The sequence below is a fragment of the Oncorhynchus nerka genome, linkage group LG10 (genome assembly GCF_034236695.1).
Source record: "Oncorhynchus nerka isolate Pitt River linkage group LG10, Oner_Uvic_2.0, whole genome shotgun sequence".
NCBI classification, from domain to species: Eukaryota; Metazoa; Chordata; class Actinopteri; order Salmoniformes; family Salmonidae; genus Oncorhynchus; species Oncorhynchus nerka.
The window spans coordinates 29,297,134-29,324,108 of NC_088405.1; the positions used below are offsets into that span (position 1 = coordinate 29,297,134).

The following is a 26,975-nucleotide window of genomic DNA, read 5'->3' on the forward strand; positions in this document are numbered from 1 at the left end:
ATTGCCTGGTGCTACGAATCCTGGTTCCTGTTGCATCATGCTGATGTACTTCTGCTGCTCTCTGTTTATTATTTATGCACTGTCACTTTACCCCTACCTGCATGTACATATTGCCTCAATTACCTCAACAAACCCGTACCCCGGTACATTGACTCGGTGCCACTTGTGTATAGCCTTGTTGTTGTTTATTGAGCTAATATTTTTCCTTTAGTTGAGTTAGCAAACATGTCTTACCATCGTTTAAGAACAAATTATTATTTACAATGACAGCCTACCCCAGATGACACTGGGCCAATTGTGCACCACCCTATGGGACTCACAATCACAGCCAGATGAGATACAGCCTGGATTTGAACCAGGGACACCTCTGGCACGGAGATGCAGTGCCTTGGATCGCTGCGCCACTTTTGAGCCCTTAACAAACTTTGCATTGTTGGTTATGGGCTCAAAAATCATTAATAAACAACGCCATTCATGGTAAGGTCTATGTGACAAATATTTTTATTTTATTTTAGATGGGTGTACCTTGTAAACTGGACACTGAGTGCATATTTACCGTTTGTGTGTGATATGGGGGTTGGATACAAGGCTTATTTCAAAATTACAAAGGAAAATTTAGACACAATGGCAACACTGCCATGTTGCACTGAACCTTGCTGTTGGAAAACCAAATCGTGTGCATTTTTTGGCTGTCACAGATGCACCTCCCCAAAAGCCAATATAATTGTTGGTGTATGACCACATGGTGGTACTATTGAACAGTATACATGTTCATACACGTTGATCCCAGTAGTAACCTCATAAAGTTTAGGCCTATTGGTTAGGTTAAAATACATATCTTAACTTGTATTAACTCAACATTTCTAACAAATGGTATTGCTACACAATCAGTTGGAAAGTTATTTAAAAGTTTACTTAATCTTCAAATATAGGTCATATGAATACACCTCTAAGTAGCTAATTTTGGCCGTGTCAAAACCGTGATGTAGCCTACCTTGGGTAAATTGTGATTGACTGAATGATCTAAAAATAATATTGAGTCATTATTTGTGATGCAAGTTGATTTGTAGATCAATCGTTCGGAAATCACTTGCACTGTGGGCTGCAATGTCGAACAAGCCCAAATATTTTGTATTGATGAAATGTACTGACGTAGCAAGTTACTTTAAATATGAATAATATAGGTCTGACGTAGATCCGCTGTCAACTCAAAACGAGTCAATGACGCGGAGTTGTTATTGTCCACTTTGTAGTGGGGGCAGGAACCCTAACCAGCTGGCAGTTGAGTTGTTCTCGCTTTTTAAAAAATTTTTTTTGAAACTCTCCCCATTAAAAATACGCTTGAATGTCTCGGTTTTAGGACGTTTTCTATTTAAAATCGTACATAGCTAGCGTACACACGGTTCCGAAGTAATGGATTCGCGGGTATCAGAGCTTTTTGGTTCAGGTTCCGGGCAGAAGTCTGGTTGCCAAGGAGTTGGATCTAACGTTAGTTCGGGGAATGGCTTCGGAATTAGTTCTAAAAAGTGTTTGAAGAATGCCAAAAAAGCTAAGAGTCGGTCATCCCGAAACTCCAAACCAAGCAATAACCCCCCATATCTTCCCCCGGCTAATCTACCCCAGAGGTAAGCAGATATGCTTCCGTAGCCTGCAATTGTGTGGTATAGTAGCTAGCTAACGTTAGCTAGCTGACTAACGAGAAATGGCTTGCAAGATTATTACCCGCCAATTATTTTCTAAAAACTCTTACAATTTGTTTGTGCATACCATACTTGTATGCATGCATATTGTCCAAAAACATGTTTGTAACCGTCTTCTGTTGGAAGTTCTTGTGAACTGACTGCCCGTTTGAAGCAAGTGTCTGCAAGCAGAAAGTAATTTTTACACTATTTGCTTAGCTTCCTGGCTTCAGATGCAGTGACACGTAGCAGGTAGCTAGCTATATCTAGCTAGTTATGTTAGCTGGCTGTACAAAATACATTGTAGCAGCGTTGGTTGTTTATTGAACTGAATAGTTGCAGTAAAACTACTATAGCCAAGTTAGCCAGATCGTTCCGTTTTAATAATTTGTATAATTGTGTCCAATGGTTTGTTGTATAACGTTACTAGCTAGCAAGCCAAAAAAATCTGGAACAGCTCAGCTGTGTTTGTAAATAGCAAAGGGACGGCGTGCCTCGCCTGCTGAGTGTAGAGGACTGAAGCAAAGGCAGACGCCACTGAAATCCTCTGCAGATCTGATTAATTGCTTTTTCCCCCAGGGAGATTTCGATAGAATAGAGCCTCTTCACATAATAATTAGCTATAGTTTATTACTTAGTCTTTTAGCTTTCTTTCCCATGGACTTGAACTTGGGCTGCTGTGTGTGTGTATATATGCATCTCCTCTCTCTCTTCTCACTCACTCACGCACTCACTGAGAGCAAAAAAATAAACTTCCCTTTTCAGGACCCTGTCTTTCAAATACAATTCGTCAATCCATAACTTAACATATCTTTATTGTAAAGGGTTTAAACACTGTTTCCCATGCATGTTCAATGAACCATAAACAATTAATGAACATACACCTGTGGAACGGTCTTTAAGACACTAACAGCTTACAAAAAACGGTAGGCAATTGAGGTCACAGTTATGAAAACTTAGGATGCTGAAGAGGCCTTTCTACTGCCTCTGAAAAACACCAAAAGAAAAATGCCCAGGGTCCCTGCTCATCTGCGTGAACGTGCCTTAGGCATGCTGCAAGGAGGCATGAGGACTGCAGATGTGGCCAGGGCAATAAATTGCAATGTAATGTGAGAAGCCCAAGACAGCGCTACAGGGAGATGGGAAGGACAGCTGATCGTCCTCGCAATGGTAGACGACGTGTAACAACACCTGCACACGATCGGTACATCCGAACATCACACCTGCGGGACAGGTACATGATGGCAACAACTGCCCGAGTTGCACTAGGAATGCACAATCCCTCCATCAGTGCTCAGACTGTCCGTAATAGGCTGAGAGAGGCTGGACTGAGAGCTTGTAGGCCTATTGTAAGGCAGGTCCTCACCAGACATCACCGGCAACAACGTCGCCTATGGGCATGAACCCACCGTCGCTGGACCAGACAGGACTGGCAAAAAGTGCTCTTCACTGACGGGTCGCATTTTTGTCTCTACAGGGGTGATGTTCGGATTCGCTTTTATCGTCAAAGGAATGAGCGTTACACTGAGGCCTGTACTCTGGAGCGGGATCGATTTAGAGGTGGGCGGTCACAGCATCATCGGACATAGCTTTGCAGGCAATCTCAACGCTGTGCGTTACAGGGAAGACATCCTCCTCCCTCATGTGGTACCCTTCCTGCAGGCTCATCCTGACATGACCCTCCAGCATGACAATGCCACCAGCCATATTGCTCGTTATGTGCGTGATTTCCTGCAAGACAGGAATGTCAGTGGTCTGTCATGGCCATTTAGAATCACCATTATGTAGGGCAGTGGTCACCAACCTTTTCTGAGTCAAGATCACTTTCTGAGTAAAAATGCAAGCTGAGATCTACCACTCAGATGTTTTATTTATTTATTAACATGACTTAAATGTAAGCCTACCCTATTAAAACATTACTGTAACAATGAGGCTTGTGCAGTATCGGCCCAATACATTGTCACTGCATATTGGCTTTGCTTGACTTGTCCTGCCAATGCATTGTTCGAACCATTTATAAAAATATATATATTTCAAGATTTGATGTAGGCTATATGATCGCACCAGTAATAGAACAGTTGTTGTATTACTTGTGAGGTACAGCTGAGTGAGCATACATTTCAATATTTTTATTTTTGTTTTTATTTTACTGGACTGATGGTCAGTCTCAGTGGAGGGAGAGAGTAGCAGACTGAGGGTCCACCTCCCTTTCCTCTGCTGACACTGACCAAAAAGCGACAGCCTTCCAGTTGATTGAAACTCAAGACGCACCGGATTATTTCTACCTCGTGCACAAATTCATGTTACTCTTATGGGCAGAGAAAGTGAAATATTCCTTGACACAAACTGCTAATAATAACAACGCAAATCCATCAATACACTTTCCTACTCATTCAGTACAGCTGCAGTGCTCGTTATAGCTCAAGTGGATGTAGGAAGAACACATTTTATGGTTGAATAAAAAGTGACTGCTGATTAAGAACAAACATGAACTCGCTCATATATTCTTATTTTTTTAACAGCAGCTCTTTGCTGTATTCTTTGAGTCTCACTATTCATGGTAAAACACTTTTTTTTTTTTTTCACCGTATCAACTTTCCTATAGCTTTCTTTTACGCCTACTCCGTTACTGCCGACACTAATCTGAGCCAGCCAGAGGTAGGCCTATAGTGCACTTGATTTGTACCTTCAGACACATGAGATGGTACAAAATGGGAACACTTCACTTACCCAGCCTCAGGGCAGCTGAATCGGGTTTACTTACCGCCAACAGCGCGAGTAGCACTTTATTGTTGGGTTTTTTACAGAAATATTTTGACGATTGACTAGGAATGCCTTGGAGATGACCAGCCGATCGTGATCGACTGTTTGGTGACCAATGATGTTGGGCTTATTGTTTTTCCATTGACTATGCTATTGGCTGCCTGTATGTGGTCTTTAGTTCACAGAATAATCAGGAAATCTCTACTCAAAGAGCAATTTAAGCCAACATTGCATCACTTTACAGTTCTATTTGCATGTAGGCACTTTTGTGGCTAGTTGAAACAATGTAGCAGCTTTAAAGTTCTTCCAACTACCCACTCCATTCATTTACTGTTGGATACTGCTCTTTCAGTCAGATTGGGGTTCTTTGTGCCTTTTTAGAGAACAGTAGGCACCATTTGTCTCAGTTCTCTTCTGTCCAACATAACAATGCTGTCCTCTCCTCTCTTTCAGGCTGAAGAGGGGAATATAGAGTACAAGGTAAGCTGAAATACAATGTTATACATGTCATGACACACACCTTTGTTGACTCATTACTGGAGAATAGCAGTTGTCAGCTGATGGAAGGCCTTCCAGTTTCCAATAATCTTACCTCCCATCATTGGTTGTCTATATTTCAGCTTTACTTTACAAGTGAATAGCCTAGCCCTAATTTATCACTACATGTGAAGAAGCCGGATGTGGAGGTCCTGGTCTGTGGTTGAGGCTGGTTGGACATACTACCAAATTCTCTAAAACGATGTTGGAGGTGGCTTATGGTAGAGAAATGAACATGCAACAGCTCTGGTGGACATTCCTGCAGTCAGCGTACCAATTGGACGCTCCCTTAACTTGAGACATCTGTTGCATTTTGTTTTTCGACAAAATTGCACACTTTAGAGTGGTGTTTTATTGTCCCCAGCACAAGGTGCACCTGTGTAATGATCATGCTGTTTAATCTGCTTCTTGATATCTCACACCTGTCAGGTGGATGGATTATCTTGGCAAAGGAGAAATGCTCACTAACAGGGGTGGAAACAAATTTGTGTACAATATTTGAGAGAAATAAGGTTTTTGTTTGTATGGAAAAATACTGGGATGTTTTATCTCAGCTCATGAAACGAGGGACCAACACTTTTTACATGCTATTTTTTTCCCTGACTGTCTAGTTTTTATTTTGGTGATTGTTAATTCTACGTACTTTATATCTGAATACTGAAAATGTTACACTGAAAACGTTTTACCATCCTGAGAATATTGGGCAAACACTGCAAATGAATAAATGTTTTTGGGTGTTTTCCATGCTCAATAAAGTACAATGTGCCCTCAAATATTTGAGTCACTTGGGTGTGAAAATATTTAGCTGACACTTTTTAAGGGCGGGCCTTTTACCGTGGTAACGGTGTGATTTGTCTGTCTGATAGGTGAGATTCTCTGACATCCCTTTGCTAGTAGCAGTTGATCAAGATCAAACAAACGTTGGATAACAATCTAGTGTGTGTGTGTGTGAACAAAAATTATGTAAAAAGCCAAGAAACTAAGGACATAGTCAAACTTCAGTAGACTTCCGGCTAAATTCGACCAGCTTCTATGCTGGTCCGGTTCTAAAAATGAATCTTTCAGCACTTCACTCAGTGCACGCAATGCCCCAGGCACTGTTACGGGATGTGAGGTGGGTTATATGGGACTGTACATAGTTGTTTGCATAGAAATAAGAAATCATTCTGATTTTATATGGTTCTTTGTGATTAGCTACCCGCTATGAAACAAAACACAGAAATACAGTTGAAGTCTGAAGTTTACATACACCTTAGCCAAATACATTTCAACTCAGTGTTTCACAATTCCTGACATTTAATCAGAGTAAAAATGCCCTGTCTTAGGTCAGTTAGGATCACCACTTTGTTTTAAGAATGTGAAATGTCAGAATAATAGTGATTTTTATTTCAGCTTTTATTTCTTTTATCACATTCCCAGTGGGTCAGAAGTTTATATACACTCAATTAGTATTTGGTAGCATTGCCTTTAAATTGTTTAACATGGGTCAAACATTTTGGGTAGCCTTCCACAAGCTTCCCACAATAAGTTGGGTGAATTTTGGCCCATTCCTCCTCAAAGCTGGTGTAACAGAGTCCGGTTTGTAGGCCTCCTTGCTCGCACACAATTTTTCAGTTCTGACAACACATTTTCTATATGATTAAGGTTCGGGCTTTGTGATGGCCACTCCAATACCTCGACTTTGTTGTCCTTAAGCCATTTTGTACAACTTTGTAAGTATGCTTGGGGTCCATTTGGAAGACCCATTTGTGACCAAGCTTTAACTTCCTGACTGATGTCTTGAGATGTTTCTTCAATATATCCGCATAATTTTCCTCCCTCATGATACCATCTATTTTGTGAAGTGCACCAGTCCCTCCTGCAGCAAAGCACCCCCACAACATGATGCTCCCCCCCCCTCCCCCCGTGCTTCACGGTTGGGATGGTGTTCTTTGGCTTGCAATCCTCCCCCCTTTTCCTCCAAAAATAACAATGGTCATTATGGCCAAACAGTTCTATTTTTGTTTCATCAGACCAGAGGACATTTCTCCAAAAAGTATGATCTTTGTCCCCATGTACAGTTGAAAACCATGGTCTGGCTTTTTTATTGCATTTTTGGAGCAGTGTCTTCTTCCTTGCTGAGTGGCCTGTCGGGTTATGTCGATATAGGACTTGTTTTACTGTGGATATAGATACTTTTGTACCTGTTTCCTCCAGCATCTTCACACGGTCCTTTGCTGTTGTTCTGGGATTGATTTGCACTTTTCGTACCAAAGTACGTTTATCTCTAGGAGACAGAACGCGTCTCCTTCCTGAGCGGTATGACGGCTGCGTGGTCCCATGGTGTTTATACTTGCATACTATTGTTTGTACAGATGAACGTGGTACCTTCAGGCGTTTGGAAATTGATCCCAAGGATGAACCACACTTGTGGTCTAGAATTTGTGGTCTTTTTTTGTGGTCTACAATTTTTTTCTGAGGTCTTGGCTGATTTTCTTTTGATTTTCCCATGATGTCAAGCAAAGAGGCACTGAGTTTGAAGGTAGGCCTTGAAATACATCTACAGTTACACCTCTAATTGACTCAAATCATGTCAATTAGTCTATCAGAAGCTTCTAAAGCCATGACATTTTCTGGAATTTTCCAACTTAGTGTATGTAAACTTCTGACCCACTGGAATTGTGATACAGTGAAATCTGTCTGTTACCAATTGTTGGAGAAATGACTTGTCATGCACAAAGTAGATGTCCTAACTGACTTGCCAAAACTATAGTTTGTTAACAATACATTTGTGGAGTGGTTGAAAAACGAGTTTTAATGATTCCAACCTAAGTGTATGTAAACTTCTGACTTCAACTGTACTTTCCGCTATGGCAGCAATTTCTTTTGGTATAAACCACAACTTGCTCATACTTTACACCTTGCGAACTGAAAAGGTATAGGTGTATATGCAAGTAAAATGAAATTCACTCACAGAAGATGAAGAAGCATTATGCTCTCCCCCTGCATGTAAAGAAATTTGACTTCAACCAACCACAACGCAGACAAATCACACTACACACAGGTATCGGAAGGCGAGACAAAGCAGTTTTTCTCGGTCATCGCTCGAGTGACAAGCGCCTATTTATTTCACCGTTATTTAACCAGGTAAGCTAGTTGAGAACACATTCTCATTTACAACAGCGACCTGGCCAAGATAAAGCAAAGCAGTGTGACAGAAACAACACAGAGTTGCACATGGAATGAACAACAATAACACAATAGAAAAAAGTCTATATACAGTGTGTGCAAATGGCATGAGGTAAGGCAATAAATAGGCCATAGTAGCAAAGTAATTACAATTTAGCAGATTTTTCACTGGAGTGATAGATGAGTAGATGATGATGGTGAGTAAGTAGTGATACTGGTGTGCAAAAGAGCAGCAAAGTAAATAAAAACAATATGGGGATGAGGTAGGTAGATTGGGTGGGCTATTTACAGATGGACTATGTACAGCTGCGGCGATCGGTTAGCTGTTCAGATAGCTGATGTTTAAAGTCAATAGATTGCTGGAAGATGTATATTGTTTCTTCTAGCGGGAGAGGGATCGGTTGACTTTTTTTGAAAAGTAGCTTAGTTAATTTAAGTTGGAAAAGTAGCTGGCTGAAAATGAGCCTGTCATTGGCTGTTTAGCCGACAGCCGGCGCTCGTGCAAAAGACTGGATGTAGCTTTGTTTCACTCTTCTGTTCTGTATGTAAAGGTGTATTATGACCAAAGAGCAGTGAATAGTCTGGCTGCAACCCGAACATGTTCATGTCCTACCACAGTGGATTAGCACTGTCATTTTTAGGGCCTGGGGCAGTTGCTGCCTCCAAACAAATGTACAAAGACATCCTACTTACAGTATTAGTTATTTTCACCACCTGCAAACTAGAAACATTAATTGTCCTGAACAGAGGTTAGCCATACCATTCCTTCAGCTCTTTAGTCTCAGCTTCCTCTCCCCCTCTACAGCTGAAGCTGATCGACCCCACGCAATACCGCTTTGAACACCTGGCCACACAGATGAAATGGCGACTACAGGAGGGGCGGGGTGAGGCTGTCTATCAGATTGGTGTCGATGACAACGGCATGCTGGTGGGCCTATCAGAGGAAGACCTGAGGTCATCGCTAAAGACCCTAGGCAGGATGGCAGAGAAGTACGATCCACACACCAACTGTTAGATTTTCAAATTTTAAATTTATTTTAAATTTATTTAACTAGGCAAGTCCAGTTAAGAACAAATTATAATTTACAATAACTGCCTACACTGGCCAAACCCGGATGACGCTGGGCCAATTGTGCGCCTCCCTATGGGACTCCCAATCACGGCCATTTGTGATAGTAGGGATTCGAACCTGGTTGTCTGTAGTGATGCCTCAAGCACTGAGATGCAGTGTCTTAGACCGTATACTCTTCTCGTATACTCCATTTTTTTAAAAGATGTGATGAAATTGCTTGTGCAATTCTTGTACCAGAAGTATTTCTGGGCCGATGTTGTACGTGCAATTGACTCTCTTCATATACTTTTGACTTGAAGGGTTGGGGCTGACATCACCATTCTCAGAGAGAGAGAGGTGGACCATGATGCTGATATCCCTCGTAAGATAGCTGAGGTTCTCATAAGGAAGGTGCCAGACGACCAGCAGGTTAGTGACCTCATGAGAAGCTCATAAGCCGTTAAGTGTGTTTACATTGGCTGTAGACAGCGAGAGTCACTACTTGTCGTACTACTACTACAACATTTGCTGATAAGTTTGCTATGTGTGACTAGGTCAACATTCATATACTATGTTATATGTGTGTTTTTGTATTTAGTTCCTGGACCTACGGGTGGCTGTGCTGGGTAACGTGGACTCAGGAAAGTCCACCCTGCTAGGTGTGCTGACACAGGGTGAGCTGGATAACGGGCGAGGCCGGGCCAGACTCAACCTCTTCAGACACCTCCACGAGATCCAGACAGGACGCACCTCCAGCATCAGCTTTGAGATTCTCGGCTTCAACAGCAAAGGAGAGGTGAGGGAAAGGACTGGCCACGTCCCAAACTCTCAAAAGGCTTTTTCATGACCACTAATAGATGAAAGGACTAGATAGGTTGGCTTGTGATTTTTTTTATTTTTACCTTTGACCTCTTGTGTCCCTTAGGTGGTGAACTACAGTGAGTCGCGGACAGCAGAGGAGATATGTGAGAGTGCCTCTAAGATGATCACGTTCATTGACTTGGCCGGCCACCACAAGTACCTGAAGACAACCATCTTTGGCCTGACCAGCTACTGCCCAGACTTTGCCATGCTGGTGGTCAGTGCAAACACGGGCATCGGTGAGTCTGACTGCTACACTTGACCCAGACTCTGTGGTTGTTTGTTAAAATCGCTTTTTGTTGGTTTACGTCAGGGGTCGGCAACAGGCTGCCCGCAGTCCAAGACCAGCCACCTGTGATTGTAAAGTTTTTAGCAAAGAATTGTCAACCCACGGCTAATTCTAGTTGCCTACCCCTGGTTTACATGAATGCTGTGCCTCTGCTTGTCCAAGGCAGGCGATGCCTCCTAAAGGTCAGTTATTCGCGTTTATTGTTGAAGGAATGAGCGTTACACTGAGGCCTGTACTCTGGAGCGGGATCGATTTTGGAGGTGGGCGGTCACTGCATCATCGGACTGAGCTTTGCAAGGCAATCTCAATGCTACCTCCTCCCTCATGTGGTACCCTTCCTGCAGGTTCATTCTGACATCACCCTCCAGCATGACATTGCCACGAGCCATACTGCTCATTCTGTGTGTGATTTCCTGCAAGACAGGAATGTCAGTGTTCTGCCATGGCCATTGAGCACATCTGGGACCTGTTGGATCGGAGGGTGAGCCCCCCCCATAAATGTCAGATGTTAAATAAATGCAGTTGACAGTGCGAGGACATTTCTTTTTTTGCTGAGTTTATTTAGGTGCAGGAGCTCCACAATACTTTTGAGCTCATATTCTATAAGAGGAACAGGAACTCAAGCAGTAGAACATTTGAGGTGCCGGTACCAAGCTCCGACGAGCTCCTGCCCAAGTCAAGCACTGCTTCTTATCCCTTGCGCAAATATCCTACAGCTGTGTCTGTCCTGTGCTCACTGGCTCAGGAAACTGAGGTCCCAGAATATTTATACAATGTTGCAAGTTTGCTAGTGCAAGCTTTGGGCTGGCCCAAGTTAAAACTTGTTAGGGCCGTGGTCCCGTGGTGGGAACATCAATCAGCGGAAATTTCAAGTGCGCCACGTATAGTTTTTGATAAAACTTTCATTAAAATGCACATACAATGTACTGAATTAAAGCTACACTCGTTGTGAATCTATCCATCAAGTCAGATTTGTAAAATGCTTTTCGGCGAAAGCATGAGAAGCTATTATCTGATAGCATGTATCCCCCAAAATACTGCAACGTCACCTAACGACAGATTTTGCGATAGCCGGGGGCTACTCAAAACGCAGAAATAAAATATAAAACATTCATTACCTTTGACGAGCTTCTTTCTTGGCACTCCTAGATGTCCCATAAACATAATTTTGGGTCTTTTTTCGATTTAAATCGGTCCATATATAGCCTAGATATCGATCTATGAAGACTGTGTGAACAACTGGAAAAAAATAGCGTTTTCTAACGTAACGTCATTTTTTAAAATTAAAAAAGTCGATGATAAACTTTCACAAAACACTTCGAAATACTTTTGTAATGCAACTATAGGTATTAGTACACGTTAATAAGCGATAAAATTGATCACGAGGCGATGTAAATTCTATAGGTGTCCGTCTGGAAATAATGTCCGGATAAATCTCAACCAAAATATCCGGTCGGATACCTGAAGAAATGGCTTGTCTCTTCTTCGTTTGACCAAGAAACAAATCGTAGGCAAATGACAAGACTGTTGACATCGTGTGGAAGCTGTAGGTATTGCAACCTCATTTAATCTGGGTCACCTTTAACAATTCTTGGAAATGGCGCATGGATATTTTTTTCCATTTTCTGTGATCAGATTTTCCTGCACTTTTCGATAAAACGCACGTTCTGTTATAGTCACAGCCGTGATTTAACCAGTTTTAGAAACGTCTGAGTGTTTTCTATCCACTCATACTAATCATATGCATATACTATATTCCTGGCATGAATAGCAGGGCGCTGACATGTTGCGCGATTTTTAACAAAAAGCTGCGAAAATTCGCAGCTTCCCTAAGAGGTTAATAGTTGATACAATGTTTCAAGTTTGGTGACACATGGCCTGTCTGAAACAAGGTGATTCATAGGAAATGTATTTTTAATCAGGATATTTTCTAACTACAGGCTAGAATGTTTTTATTTGTTCGCTTTGTCGGCTATTTTTTACATAGTTGGCAACGACAATCAGTTACTTTTTAGGTTTGTACCATTTTCATTTAGATTTGGATAGAATTTTGATTAACCACATATGAATGATTTTGAGAGATGAAGGTTTTATTATAAATTAAACAAAACTGTTTAACAAAAATGTGCATTTGAAAACAACTGTCATGCATCTCAGTAGAAATTGTCAAATAAATTGGCATTCAACATGAAAGGTTGCAGACTCCTCGTGTAGCCTATTACCGGCAACTTCAGGAGAGTAATGGCAGAAATTGCGAAAGCCAACAGGAGTGGGAGGAAAATAGTTCAGTCTGGTTGTTTTTTTTCTTTCTGGTTATCTAGATCTCTGGCGCCCTCTTGATGCTTCAAACCATTTAAAGCATTAGACGAGTTCAGTACACATAGTTGATTTTATTAAAGCGCGTACTGTGTGTTTTATATATGGAAAAATACACGTTTAAAAATGTTGAGCCATCGATTGTTCGGGAAGAACAGACTTTCGGTCGACCAAGATTTTCTTTAGTAGGGGACAGCCCTAAGCAGGAGTATTGCACAATCTGACTCCAATCTACTCCAGTCCAACCTTCTCTCTCTCCTGTAGCTGGCAGGCTAGCTAAGTTCCAAGCTGGGCAGTATGGCTGTACAAACACACTGCAAAAAAACAAAAACGCACTGCTATCTGGGCTTATGTAACAGACTACCCCTGCCGCCCCTCCCCCAGTCAAAATCAAATCAAGTCCCAGACTAACCGGCGTTCCTCTGAGCCCCCAAACAGATGCTGGTCTGTAGATCACCAAAGGACAGACACCTGTTGAGTTAGTAAGCAGACACTTGGGATGTCAGTGCTGACGCTACGGGAAAGGTTCCGATTCTTGAAGTTCACCACTGTCCCAAGGCTTTCAAAGGCATTCTGCTCTTGTTACCTTTCCGTTCCTTTGTACTAATACTTGGAGGGGCTGGATAGGTGTCCTTAATATCGCTTTCACCTTTCAAGTCCTCCCAGATCAGTGGTCATGACTGAGGAAGAGGAGACAGTCTAAAATAGTTTTATTGGGAAGGAAAGGAAACAGACACACAGGCGGCACCCTTGCTTAGCCTTTTTTATTTTATTTAGAGATTATCTTTCAGTGGTTACTGAATAGTTCATTACCTTTTCCTTTATAACTTTATCCATTTTTTTTCTGTCATTTGTCAGGATTAGCTAAAAAATTGTTGTCAGAAGTGGGATTCGAACCCACGCATCCAGGGGAGACTGCGACCTGAACGCAGTGACTTAGACCACTTGGCCATCCTGATATGTTGAGCTTAATGTGCAACTGTCATATCTAACAGTCACGTCCTACCAAGACTCCCTCTCTCTGGGTTTCTAACTCTATAGATAAGCAGTGGTATCTGCTTGTCTGCCAACACCATACTTTACTGTCTGGATATCAGAGTGAGCTTGAGTGCCTCAAGGGACATGTAGGCAGCCTGCCAAATTAAAGCCTCTAGCCCTGTTTCAGGTTTTGGCTGTTACTCCTACATTTACAATAGGTATTTAGTATGACACTATTGATTTGCACTCTTAGTTGCCAGGAACAACTAAAATGTTGTCAGAAGTGGGATTTGAATCCAAGCCGCCAGGGGAGACTGCATCCTGAACCCAGCACCTTAGACCGCTCTGCCAACCTGACATGTTTCTCTTTCCTCCTAACTCACCTACATGTCTAACAGTCAGGTGCCATTGGCTGCTTCTGAGATCTAAAATTATTTGAATACCTTAGGGCAAAGATCTATTATATTGACAAAATAAACAGAGTGACCGCTCTAACAATAAAAATACATGTCCTCAATGATTTGAAGGAAGGCGAGATCAGGTGGGACCATTCCAGCCAATGAGAGGCCAGATACGCTTGTGAACAACCAGCACAACTTAGTAGTTTTTCTCAAAGTTGCCAGAATGCCAGGTGCATCCACTTATGTCATTACTTTTGTAATAGCCTAAACATTATGAAACGTCTATTAGATTAAATAAGCCTCACGTAACTTGACCCTCTCTCATAGACCAATAAAGGGCTTATATCATGCAGACAGATTTTGGGCAAGAGTAAATCCTCTCGCATCGCCTCTTCCTCTCTACTTAAAGCTACAATAGGCAGAAATCGCTCTGCCATTTACTGGTTGCTAAAATTCGACTGGTTTGGCTAATTTCAGTTTATTTGACACAGAATCATAGTACTGTCTAAAATGCTGTGAAATCTATTCAATAAACAAACATATTGTATTTTCTTCTGTTTGAAGCTGGGGTAAAAAGAGCAAAAACAAAACTTACCCCCTTGCTTTCAATGAGTGACAGATCTTAGAACTCTCATTTCTATGTGAATTAGTTCAGGTCACCCATAAAGCTACCTACTGCTCCTTTTAAGTGTTCTTTTGACAACAGTATTCATTTGCTCACTGTACTTGCAGACGTGTTCATAACTTTCCAGACATCATGGCTGCTTCTGGGTTCCAGGATTATTGAATACCTTTAGGCTGTGTTGTAACAACATTATTCATTTGTTCACCTATTAGTTGTGAGGGTTAACCAAAATGTTAATGTCAGAAGTGGGATTTGATCCCACGCCTCCAGGGGAGACTGCGACCTGAACGCAGAGACTTACTCGGCCATGCTGACATGCGTCACCCTGCCTCTATTTCTCCCAGAACAGTGACCGGTGGAAACTTTTCAGCTGCAGCTGGTGAATACAGGCTCTCTTCCGTTACGGAGTTAAATTGCATGAGATTTGCTTTTGATGCAGACAGTATGATTTCTTCTGAATTACTTAATTGGGAAATTATTCAGACCACTTTACTTTTTCCACATTTTGTTAGGTTACAGATTATTCTAAAATTGATTAAATCGTCTCCCCCCCCTCAATCTACACACAATACTCCATAATGACAAAGCATAAATACAGGTCTTTAGACATTTTTGCTAATGTATAAAAAGATGGATATCAAATTAATATAAGTATTCAGACCCTTTATTCAGTACTTTGTTGAGGTACCTTTGGCAGCGATTACAGCCTGGAGTCTTCTTGGGTATGACGCTACAAGCTTGGCACACCTGTATTTGGGGAGTTTCTCCCATTTTCATCTCTGCATATCATCTCAAGCTCTGTCAGGTTGGATGGGGAGCGTCGCTGCACAGCTATTTTCAAGTCCGGGCTCTGGCTGGGCCACTCAAGGACATTCAAAGACTTGTCCCGGAAGCCACTCCTGCGTTGTCTTGGATGTGTGCTTAGGGTCGTTATCCTGTTGAAGGTGAACCTTCGCCCAAGTTTGAGGTCCTGAGCGGTCTGGAGCAGGTTTTCATCAAGGATCTCTCTGTACTTTGCTCTGTTCAGCCTCGATCTTGACTCGTCTCCCAGTCCATGCCGCTGAAAAACATTCCCACAGCATGATGCTGTCATCACCATGCTGCTGCCACCACACTGCTGCCACTATGCTTCACCGTAGGGATGGTGCCAGGTTTCCTCCAGACTTGATGCTTGGCATTCAGGCCAAATAGTTCAAACTTGGTTTCATCAGATGAGAGAATCTTGTTTCTCATGGTCTGAGAGTTATTGGGTGCCTTTTGGCAAACTCCAAGCAGGCTGTCATGTGCCTTTTACTGATGAGTGGCTTCTGTCTGGCCACTCTACCATAAAGGTCTGATTGGTGGAGTGTTGCAGAGATGGTTATCCTTCTGGAAGTTTCTCCCATCTCCGCAGATGAACTCTGGAGCTCTGTCAGAGTGACCATCGGGTTCTTGGTCACCTCCCTGACCAAGACCCTTCTACCCAGATTGCTCAGTTTGGCCGGGCGGCCACATCTTGGAAGAGTCTTGGTGGTTCCAAAGTTCTTCCATTTAAAAATGGAGGCCACTGTGTTCTTGGGGACCTTCAATGCTGCAGACATTTTTTGGTACTGTTCCCCAGATCTGTGCCTCGACACAATCCTGTCTCGGTGCTCTATGGACAATTCCTTCAGCCTCATGGCTTGGTTTTTGCTCTGACATGCACTGTTGGACATTTATATAGACAGGTGTGTGCCTTTCCAAATCATGTCCAATCAATTGAATTGACCCCAGTTTTGGAAACATGTCAAGGATGATCAATGGAAACAGGATGTACCTGAGCTCAATTTCGAGTCTCATAGCAAAGAGTCTGAATACTTATGTAAATAAGGTATTTTTAAAATTTTATCCGACATTTTGAAAAACTTGTTTTTGCTTTGTCATTATGGGGCATTGTGTGTGTGGATTGATGAGAGAAAATGGTATCCAGTTTAGAATAAGGCTGTAACGTAACAAAATGTGGAAAACGTCAAGGGGCCCGATTACTTTCCGAAGGTACTGGTTGGTCAAAATAGTCCACCAAACAGATCAAAAACATTGATCGATTTATCCATGGAAATATCGTAAGTCTAATGTACCAAATTCCTGAGCTGTCTTTATACTCTAATTTTACATTTGCATAACTAGTAACCAGACACAGGCATGTTTGTTTGGAAAGTGACCTTCAGCAATGTGTTTACTTGTCTGTTATGGTATGTGCACAGGTTACACAACCTGCCATACCACCTCCCTCTCTGTTTCACTGGCCCAGCCAGGTAGTGATTCTGAAGTCAGACTAATGTCATGGGGGATATGGGTCAGGTATGAGGACCATCCATGGGACACACAGACACACGCCTTGCAACGTCAGAGCACAGACTTTAATTATAAAACAGAGAAATGGATCTGTGTAAGGAATAGGCCTTGTCTGGTGTATTCTCTGTGACCCGCCAAAAGACCATGGAGAAGCTGGCCCATATTGGCTATGGGCCCAGATATAGAAATCTATCAATAGTTAAGCATTAATGTTGGATAAGAAGGGGACCGGCCTGCTAAGTCGGGGACAAAAAGACTCCTGAGCAGCTTCTACCCCTTAAGCCATAAATATACTGAACAAAAATATAATGCAACATGCAATAATTTCAAACGTTTTACTAAGTTACAGTTCATATAAGGAAATCAGTTCATTTAAATTAGGGCCTAATCTATGGATTTCACATGACTGGAAATATAGATATGTATCTGTTGGTCACAGGTACCATTTAGGGGGGGGCATGGATCAGAAAATAAGTCGGTATCTGGTGTGACCACCATTTGCCTCATGCTGTGTGACACATCTCCTTTCGCATAGAGTTGATCAGGCTGTTGATTGTGGCCCGTGGAATGTTGTCCCACTCATCTTAACGGGGTGGCAGGGTAGCCTAGTGGTTAGAGCGTTGGACTAGTAACCGAAAGGTTGCAAGTTCAAATCCCCGAGCTGACAAGGTACAAATCTGTCGTTCTGCCCCTGAACAGGCAGTTAACCCACTGTTCCTAGGCTGTCATTGAAAACAATAATTTGTTCTTAACTGACTTGCCTAGTAAAATAAAGGTAAAAATAAAAAATAAAAAATAAAAAAACTCTGTTAACAATGTTGGCATCAGCAAACCACTTGCCCACACAACGCCATACATGAGGTCTGCGGTGGTGAGGCCAGTTTGGACATACTGCCAAATTCCCTAAAACGATGTTGGAGACAGCTTAAGGTAGAGAAGTGAACATTCAATTCTCGGTGTGACACAACTGCACATTTTAGTGGCCTTTTATTGTCCTCCGCACAAGGTGCACCTATGTAATAATGATCATACTGTTTAGTCAGCTTCTTGATATGCCACACCTGTCTGGTGGATGATTATATTGGCAAAGGAGAAATGCTCACTAACAGGGATTTTAAACAAATTTGTGCATAAAATTTAAGATAAGCTTTTTGTGCGTATGGAACATTTCTGGGATAAGTTTTTTTCAGCTCATGAAACTTGGGACCAACACTTTGCATGTTTCATTTGTTGTTGTTTTTTCAGTGTAGTCCGAGTAGCTATTTGGTTAACTATCTACATTGACCTTTTTTTAAAATGTATTTGTAACACACTTTTTGTCTACCCACACACTCACAAATCAAATTTTGTTGGTCACATACACATAGTTAGCAGATGTTAATACCAGTCAAAAGTTTGGACACATCTACTCATACAAGGGTTTTCTTTATTTTTACTATTTTCTACATAATAGTGAAGAAATTACACACATGGAATCATGTAGTAACCAGGAAAGTGTTGAACTAATCTAAATATATTTATATTTGAGATTCTTCAAAATATCCACCCTTTGCCTTGATGACAGCTTTGCACTCTCTTGGCGTTCTCCCAACCAGCTTCACCTCTCCCTTAAGTAAGCATTTTACTGTTAGTCTACACCTGTTGTTTACGAAGCATGTGACAATTAAAGTTTGATTTGACAGTGACACACATACTTTGACATGGATCAGCTGATCGGCGAAGCTGCAGGCTTTTCAAGGCATGCCTCTCTTGCTAGTACATGCACACACAGATACTTTCCACTCAGTGAGGGGGGAGGGTGTTTACAGAGCTCTGTTGAGGCATCATGTTGAGCCAAGACATGCCTCTTGATGGGGCCCATAAAAGCAGAGGAATAAGTTGGCTCATTATGACACCATGTAGCCTTGCCCCCTAACACACACGTACAGTGGAAGTTATGTTTGGTTTGCTAGCATGTAAATACAATCTGTCTCAGCTGAGAGGGTAGGTTTAATTCGGTCCCGCCAGACTGTTGTGGGTCAGTGCCCTTGACCTTTCTGTGGCCTATATCCAGACCCAGCCATACATCTCTCACATTTCACCCACCGGGGGGGTGCTTTGCTACTAGTGTCAGCGCAATGACATGCTAGCTGTTCCCATAGACTTCCAGTCATTGAGCTAATGACTATCCATTTAAAAGCTTGTCACTGTAGAAATATATAAATATTGACATTTTTTGTAGTGGTGGCAAGAATTTAGCAGTGGTTGGCCACTGTTGCTAAATGAATATATAAGGGAGACACTGGCTAAAGATACAGACATATTGTTGATATACAGAAATTGTTATTTTTTATGAGCATAAGCATAGTTGTTTTGTTTACTTGTCAGCAGCAGTGTTTTTCTACACACTACAGGAAGCTTGAGGTGATGTTTTAGTGTCACACAGTAGGCTACACCCACTCTGAAGTTTTCACTCTCTTGCTCTCTCGTACATGCTCGATCTTGCTTTCCTCTTCTCTTCTTCTTCTCTTTTTTTTTGTGTCCTTATGCTTTCTCTGCAAATAGGGCCTACAATCTGTTTCTCCCTCATCTTGTTTTGTAGTTCTTATTTAAACTATACTGAACAAAAATAAAATGCAACATGTGAAGTTTTGGTCCCATGTTTAAAGAACTGAAATAAAACACAACACATTTTGTTTACATCCCTGTTAATGAGCATAGATGTTTTTTGCCAAGATAATCTATCCACCTGACAGGTGTGGCATATCAAGAAGCTGATTAAACAGCGTGATCATTACCCACCTTGTGCTGGGGACAAAGGGCCACTCTAAAATGTGCAATTTCTTCACAAAACAATGCTACAGATGTCTCAAGTTTTGAGGGAGCATGCAATTGGCATGCTGACTGCAGGAATGTCTACCAGAGCTGTTGACAGAATTTAATTTAATGTTCATTTGTCAATCGTAAGCCACCTCCAACGTCGTTTTAGAGAATTTTACAGTACAGCCAACCGGCCTTACAATCGCTAACCACGTGGTGTTGTTTGGGCAAGTGGTTTGCTAAAATCAATGTTGTGAATGGTGGGGTTATGGTATGGGCAGGCATAAGCTACGAACAACGAACACAATTGCATTTTATCAATGGCAATTTGAATGCACAGAGAACAAAATGAGATCCTGAGGCCCATTTGTAGTGACATTTATCCGCCACCATCACTTCATGTTTTAGCATGATAATGCATGGCCCCATGTCGCAAGGATCTGTATACTATTCCTGGAAGCTAAAATGTTCAAGTTATTCCATGGCCTGCATACTCACCAGACATCATTGAACCCATTGAACTTGTTTGGGATGCTCTGGATCGACATGTATGATAGCTTGTTCTAATATCCATCAACTTCGCACAGACATTGAAGAGGAGATGCGAAGGAGATGTGTCGCGCTGCACACTACAAACTGACAGTTTTTCTGCTCCACGGTCCAACTTTTTTTTTTTTTTTTTTTTTTTTACATTTTATAAGTATTTGTGACCATCTGTATTCACAGTCAAGTCATATCCATAGATTAGGACCTAATCAATCTACTTAACTTGACTGATTTCTTTATATCAACTAACTCAGTAAAATCTTTTGAAATGGTTACGTTTTATATTTTTGTTCAGTGTATAGCGATAAGAAGCGTATGACTGTGTACAAACAGTCTGGCTCCAGCCAGCTAATTACATTTGCAGTGTGTGTTTGTTTTTAAATGGGTTCCGATGTGATTATGTGTTGGAATCAGACTGTGATGATTTGAGTCCACGTGTAGTAGCATGTGACGGAATTCTCCAGTCTCTCAACTCTCTCACGTTCCTTCTCAAAGTCACACCCAGCAGAAAAACATGCACAGTGACCTCATCAACTTTGAGGTAGCCAACATATGGCTAGGGTCAATGCTATTGTGAAATATGTATACAACTTTAGGCTATATCCAAATCAGATAGCCGGGGATCTCAAATTGTTTACCTGTTGTTATTAACCTGCCCTCATGTCCCAGTCTCTTTCTATGGGGTTTAAACTCTAGATAAGCAGTCTCATCTGCTGGCACCCCAACACTGTACTTAACTACATGGATATCAATAAGCTTCGGAATGCATGCTTTTTGAATCCGTGAGTGAAGCCAAAAGCTGCACCATACATAACACTCTTTAATCATATAGTATGTTAAGAGATCTGTGTTGACACATCAATGAAATGTATGTATGACTCGTATTAACCTGCGCCCTCCCTCTCTGTGCCCCATCCAGCCGGTACAACACGGGAGCACCTGGGTCTGGCCATGGCTCTGAAGGTGCCCATCTTCATTGTGGTCAGTAAGGTGGACCTGTGTAAGCGCGAAACGGTGGAGCGCACGGTCCGACAGCTAGAGCGCATCCTCAAACAGCCCGGCTGCAACAAGGTGCCTCTGGTGGTGTCCACTGCTGACGATGCCGTCACGGCCGCACAGCAGTTCGCTCAGTCATCCAGGTACACACTAGGAGCTCGGATGCAATAATTTAATAACCAACGTTTCGACAGACAAGCTGTCTTCATCAGGGTATAATGACACACACTGCGGGTCACTAGCTTATATACTTTGAAAGGCCACACAGGTGTCTGTAATCATGGCTGGGTGTGGCTTGATTATAGATATAAATATTACAGATATAAATTACAGATATACAGATATAAATTATACAGATACACATATTACAGATATACAGATTTAAATATTGCAGATATACATATTACAGATAAACATATAAATATTACAGATATAAATATTACAGATATAAATATTACAGATATACAGATATAAATATTACAGATTTACAGATATAAATATTACATATACAGATATAAATATTACAGATAAACAGATATAAATATTACAAAAAAACAGATATAAATATTACAGATATATAAATATTACAGATATACAGATATAAATATTACAGATATATAAATAGGACATATAAAAAACATGGATGGAAAACATTCGATCATAGATACAATTTGGCTACATAGGCCAACAAACATTTACAATGGATAGCAACATCACAATCACAAGAATGGCTTCAGATCAAGTCTACGTTGAGACCGAAGGTAGCAAGCATCTTTAAATGAAAGATCCAGGCGGCCTATCATTTTAACAATAAATTGTCACGGTCAATCCTCCACACACACACACTTGCAGTGTCATGATCAATGTACATGATGTGTACTTAATGTACTGTACGTACACATTGTATTGGTCATTTGATGTTGGTCATGGTGTGCGTTGTCATAGCCCTGGTCATGTGACTGACTGGTGGTGCTGTTTCCTGTGCAGCATCACTCCCATCTTCACTGTGTCCAGTGTGTCTGGGGAAAGTCTGAATCTGCTCAAGGTCTTCTTCAACATCATCCCCCCACTCAGCAACAGCAAGGAGCAGGAGGAGCTCATGCAACAGCTCACTGAGTTCCAGGTAACACGCACATACAGACACACACAGTAAATGAATAGCATACATGTAAATGTGTGTTTTGACAGTGTGTTCTTTCCCTGTAGGTGGATGAGATCTACACAGTGCCTGATGTGGGGACAGTGGTGGGAGGAACTCTATACAGGTCAGTGCACTGATATAGGAGCCTCAGTGTCTTGTCCTCTCCTCTCTGTCATGTTCCTTTTTCTGATCTAGTTCTCCTTGTAGAGTAGCATCTGTCTGACCTTCCCTCCTTTGTCTTATTACATTTCTCTGTCTCTCTCTCTCTCATGTTGTAGTGGTGGTATGTCTAACTGTCCATCCATTGGTATCTGTCAAACTCTCCTCCCCCCCTCTCTCTCTCCAGTGGTATCTGTCAAACTCTCTTCACCCTCTCTCTCTCCCTCTCTGGTATCTGTCAAACTCTTCTCTTCCCCCCCCCCATTGGTATCTGTCAAACTCTCATCCATCTCTTTCCATCCATCCAGTGGTATCTGTCGTGAGGGGGAGCAGCTGGTTGTGGGTCCTACAGACTCCGGTCAGTTCCTTAAGTTGACAGTGTGCAGCATCCAGAGGAACCGCTCAGCATGCAGAGTACTGAGGGCCGGCCAGGCCGCCACGCTGGCACTGGACACTTTCGACCGCTCGCTGTTACGCAAGGTGAGACGCTCAAACTGTGTGTACTTGTATATCACCCAAGCTTCTGAAACTGAGTTGTACGTCTCTGTCCATCTTGGTTTATGCAGTAGTGTTTGCCTTCAATTTCTAATATCAACCTATTTTCCATTTTTCCGTTTCATTGTGTTTAATGACTGTACTTCCTGTGTGTTCCCTCCCAGGGTATGGTGATGGTGAGTCCAGAGATGAACCCCACTATCTGTTGGCTGTTTGAGGCGGAGATCGTGCTGCTATTCCACGCCAAGACCTTTCACAAGGGCTTCCAGGTCACTGTGCACGTGGGCAACATCAGACAGACTGCTACTGTGAAGGCTGTGCACGGCAAGGTCAGTCTTCCACCGTACCACAATCCTCTCTGTCTGGGTAAACCCTGCAGTCAAAGACAGAACATTTTATGAAGCAGTGTTGCACGGTATACCGAAACTTCTGTACTTTTTCGATACTAGAACATGAAAAAATGTTTGGTACTATATTTGTTTATACTTTAGGTACTTCATGGATCAAGCATGTCTATCCCTTATTATAGCGTGAATCTTGCCTGCTCCCCCTTACTCATTGCTAGCCTGCTAATCTATACAAGTCTTCTTCTATGAAACCAATACAAGTCTTCCATGAAACTACTAACCCATCTCTCTGTGTACCACAGGAGGAGCTGAGGACAGGTGAGAAGGCAGTGGTGTGTTTTAAGTTCATTAAGCACCCAGAGTACCTGAAGGTGGGGGCCAAGCTGCTGTTCAGAGAGGGAGCCACTAAAGGCATCGGCCAGGTCACCAAGCTGCAGCCTGTCTCCCGGTCACAGCCCTCACAGAGTGAGGAGGAGGACGAGGCCTAGAATGCAGAACCGCCCAGTGGAACAGGAGAATCACAGCCGTCCCAGCTAGATCCCAGGATCTAGAACATCGGAGGAGAGGGTTTCCGTCTCTTTCTCCTGTCGTCTTCAGCCTTCCTGCTTCTTCCAAAGCCCCTCTCCTGTCATCTCAGCAAAGAACCGACTTTTCCCTCAACTTCTGTCTTTTACTTTGTTTTTCCAAAGCCTTGTTGTCACCAAACCTTTTCTCAAGCCTTTTCAAGAACTGCTATTTCGATTGTTTCCTTGTGCTTTTCTAGATACAAATGAGGGGAGTATATTTTTTCTCCTGTGTCACCTGTTCACCTAGCAACAGTCACCACGGTGAGGTTGAGGTGTAAGGAAGACCTGGTTACAAAAGGCACAGAGATCTATCCAATAGTGACTATGGAAATGAGTGTAAAGCTGCAGTCACCTTAAACACAGTTGATTCACACCTCTGAGTGAAGTGCTTACACACACTCGCCTCTCGCTCAAACATACATTTGTGTACTGAATGAAACACAAGTACACAGGGGCGTCCACACACACTGATGCCGGTATTTATCACCTGAAAAGGCACTGAGTTCTGTTACCAGATGTCTGGCATGTTTACAAACTAAAAATACAGACAGAGGAGTGATAGCAAATCGATGTGAGTTTTCTTCTATTGCAGCTACAGAACTAGGATGTTAGAATTGTTATGCCTCCTCTGTCAACTTCATAATCCCACATCATCTGGTTTGTATGACCTGCACCGTGCCTGGCTGAAAGTGACAAGTCCTCTTATACCATGTTTGAATATGTTGTTCACATTGGCACTTTATGATGAGGCATTTCCTATTAGCTTGTGATGTATGGGTGAAACTTGACCTTGTGATAAACTGGCCAAGCTGGCCAATGATCTCACTGACATTCATCCCCAGTAAAGTTCTCCTTCCTCTGGCACAGTTTGAGAATTATGTTTGTAACTCGCAGCAATGCCTCTCGATAGGCCGACTAACCAATGAATGGTGTTGCTACCTACTTTTCAAGTGCTTTAGTCACTCAGGTCAGTATAGTTCATACAGTATAGACACCATTCCACTCTCTCACATAACTACTCCAATGATTGAGATTTTATTGATCATTTTGAGTGTCTTTGAGGAATAGTCAGCCATTTCTCCCAAAGAGTGACTACTTTGTGTGTTTTGATTTTGCTTATTGTTTAAACAGCGGCCACTTTGTGCTGCTACGTTTAAACTGCCCTGTTCGGCAATCGTGTCCGAGGTTGTCTTTTTCTGTCTTCTCCCTTACGTTACTGTTGTCTCTGATTATGAAGGGGTAAAACACAGTGCCTAGTGGAACTACTTTTGGAGTACCCTTCCATGACACCCCCTCCAGGGTTTTACAACGTTTTAGGTAAATCAACTTGATGTGGTGCTACTCCTTGAAACAACTTTTGATATCTAGATGATGAATTAGGGAAAGGTGTTCATTGCTGAATTTGTTTGTTCAAGTCTGCTGTTGACCATATAAAGTGTCAAGTTATTGCTAGTTAGAAAGAATGACGCAGAGAAATCACTCGCTCATTTATGCCTCGTTCACGTGCTTCAGAACTCTGGAATGTCCAACTTGCTAACTGGTTGAACGCGGTACGTGTATCTACAACCAGTTAGCAAGTTGGACATTTCTGAATTTCCTATTTCCAACCCGCACGTGAACGTGGCATTAAAACTATTTAAGAGGGGCAACTAAATGTGCTCTTTTTGTTGCACATATGATATTACTCATAGAGGGGAAAATGACTATTTGAACCAAAATATGAAAAGAGCTGATCAGATGTTGTCAATTTTTGCATCTAAGTAATGTTTTTTTTTTTATATAGATTTGTAGTGGTTTCTAATTTCACTCAATTTTAATTCACCTGTTGTTCAGACTGTTTTAGTCCAGCACCAACAAGTGTCACCTGTTCTCTACCACAGATGCAAGGATTGTTTTCCTTTAAAAAAAAAATTGTTTGGAGGGTGAAGTACCACATATTTATGTACAGATCCAGTTTGTATATTATGGTACCCATAAATAAAAAGTTGTTACATTTATTTTTGTCTTTATTTTTGTCTGTGTTTTTAAAAATGGATTCTATACCTCAATGGTGTAGTTTGGCTGTTAACCTGAAGGGTGCCCTGGTGAAAAGCTGTAATAAATGGGTCCATGAAGTTCTCTCTCCTCCCCTTTGTTAGCCTCCTCCCTTTCTGTTACTCAGCTGATGCAAGACACAAGAAACTGAGAGACAGACTGAAACACCACTGTGTTATGAAAGGGATGATCACCTGATTACTCACGACTGGTGCAATGCCACTCATCATAGAGGCAACCAGGACTGAACTGAGGTCAAAGACCTGTTGTGACCTGTCTGATGTCAACAGTTAAAACAAGACATTAAGATTAAACCTCAGTATTAAGACCCCATTGAAATTGTCATTCTAGTGTATGGGAATAGTTCAACTGAAAGAAAGTTGTTCTATTCGGACACTTCCTATTGTATCATATCCCACTGTTTAACATCTTGTTCTGCCCGTTGCAAGGCGGTTGTTGTATGAGGCTAAGGGTACGGGCTGCTGGTTTCTCTCGAGTCTTCCTGAAAGATGGAGAAGATGCCAGTATGGTGGCTGGCTGATAAGCTTTCTACAGAAGAAGAGTGACAAGACGTACTAGAGACAGTTGAGGTTGGGGTTTCATTCTCAGTCAGTATCTAAAGTATAGATACCTTAATAGAAAGTTAATCAAGTAAAAGTGAAAGTCAGCCAGTAAAATACTACTTGAGTAAAAGTCTAAAAGTATTTGGTTTTAAATATACTTAAGTATCAAAATAAATGTAATTGCTAAAATACACTTAAGTATCAAAAGTTAAAGTATAAATCACTGCGTGGCCAAGCACGCCTCCAACTCAAACATAAAGTTTGCAGACGACACAACAGTATTCGGCTTGATTACCAACAACGATGAGACAGCCTACAGGAAACAGCAGAGTGAGCAGCCCCTTATCC

At 41.9% G+C, this 26,975-nt stretch overlaps 1 protein-coding gene across 2 annotated transcripts; it reads left to right on the forward strand.

Moving 5' to 3' along the window:
• The first annotated feature begins 1,227 nt into the window (after nt 1–1,227).
• Nucleotides 1,228–26,027, forward strand: LOC115135109 (GTP-binding protein 2-like). Of its 2 annotated transcripts, XM_065023193.1 has the most exons (13): nt 1,228–1,625; nt 4,328–4,337; nt 4,896–4,922; nt 8,953–9,137; nt 9,519–9,627; nt 9,797–9,994; nt 10,124–10,298; nt 21,246–21,465; nt 22,310–22,445; nt 22,529–22,587; nt 22,931–23,102; nt 23,282–23,446; nt 23,767–26,027. In XM_065023193.1, the coding sequence occupies exons 1-13, from the start codon at nt 1,414–1,416 to the stop codon at nt 23,950–23,952; spliced, it is 1,854 nt and encodes a 617-aa protein (XP_064879265.1). In that variant the 5' UTR covers nt 1,228–1,413; the 3' UTR covers nt 23,953–26,027. The 2 variants fall into 2 exon arrangements, with proteins under 2 accessions (XP_064879265.1, XP_064879264.1); XM_065023192.1 differs by lacking the exons at nt 1,228–1,625; nt 4,328–4,337 and having other exon boundaries at nt 4,666–4,922.
• The last annotated feature ends 948 nt before the right edge of the window (nt 26,028–26,975 follow it).

Bases quoted from the DNA above. Each gene is read 5' to 3' on its own strand.
- LOC115135109 (XM_065023193.1), top strand. From the start codon at position 1,414: ATGGATTCGCGGGTATCAGAGCTTTTTGGTTCAGGTTCCGGGCAGAAG. The intron at 10,299-21,245 runs GTGAGTCTGACT...TGCCCCATCCAG, and splicing joins CAGTGCAAACACGGGCATCG to CCGGTACAACACGGGAGCAC. The intron at 22,588-22,930 runs GTCAGTGCACTG...CCATCCATCCAG, and splicing joins GTGGGAGGAACTCTATACAG to TGGTATCTGTCGTGAGGGGG.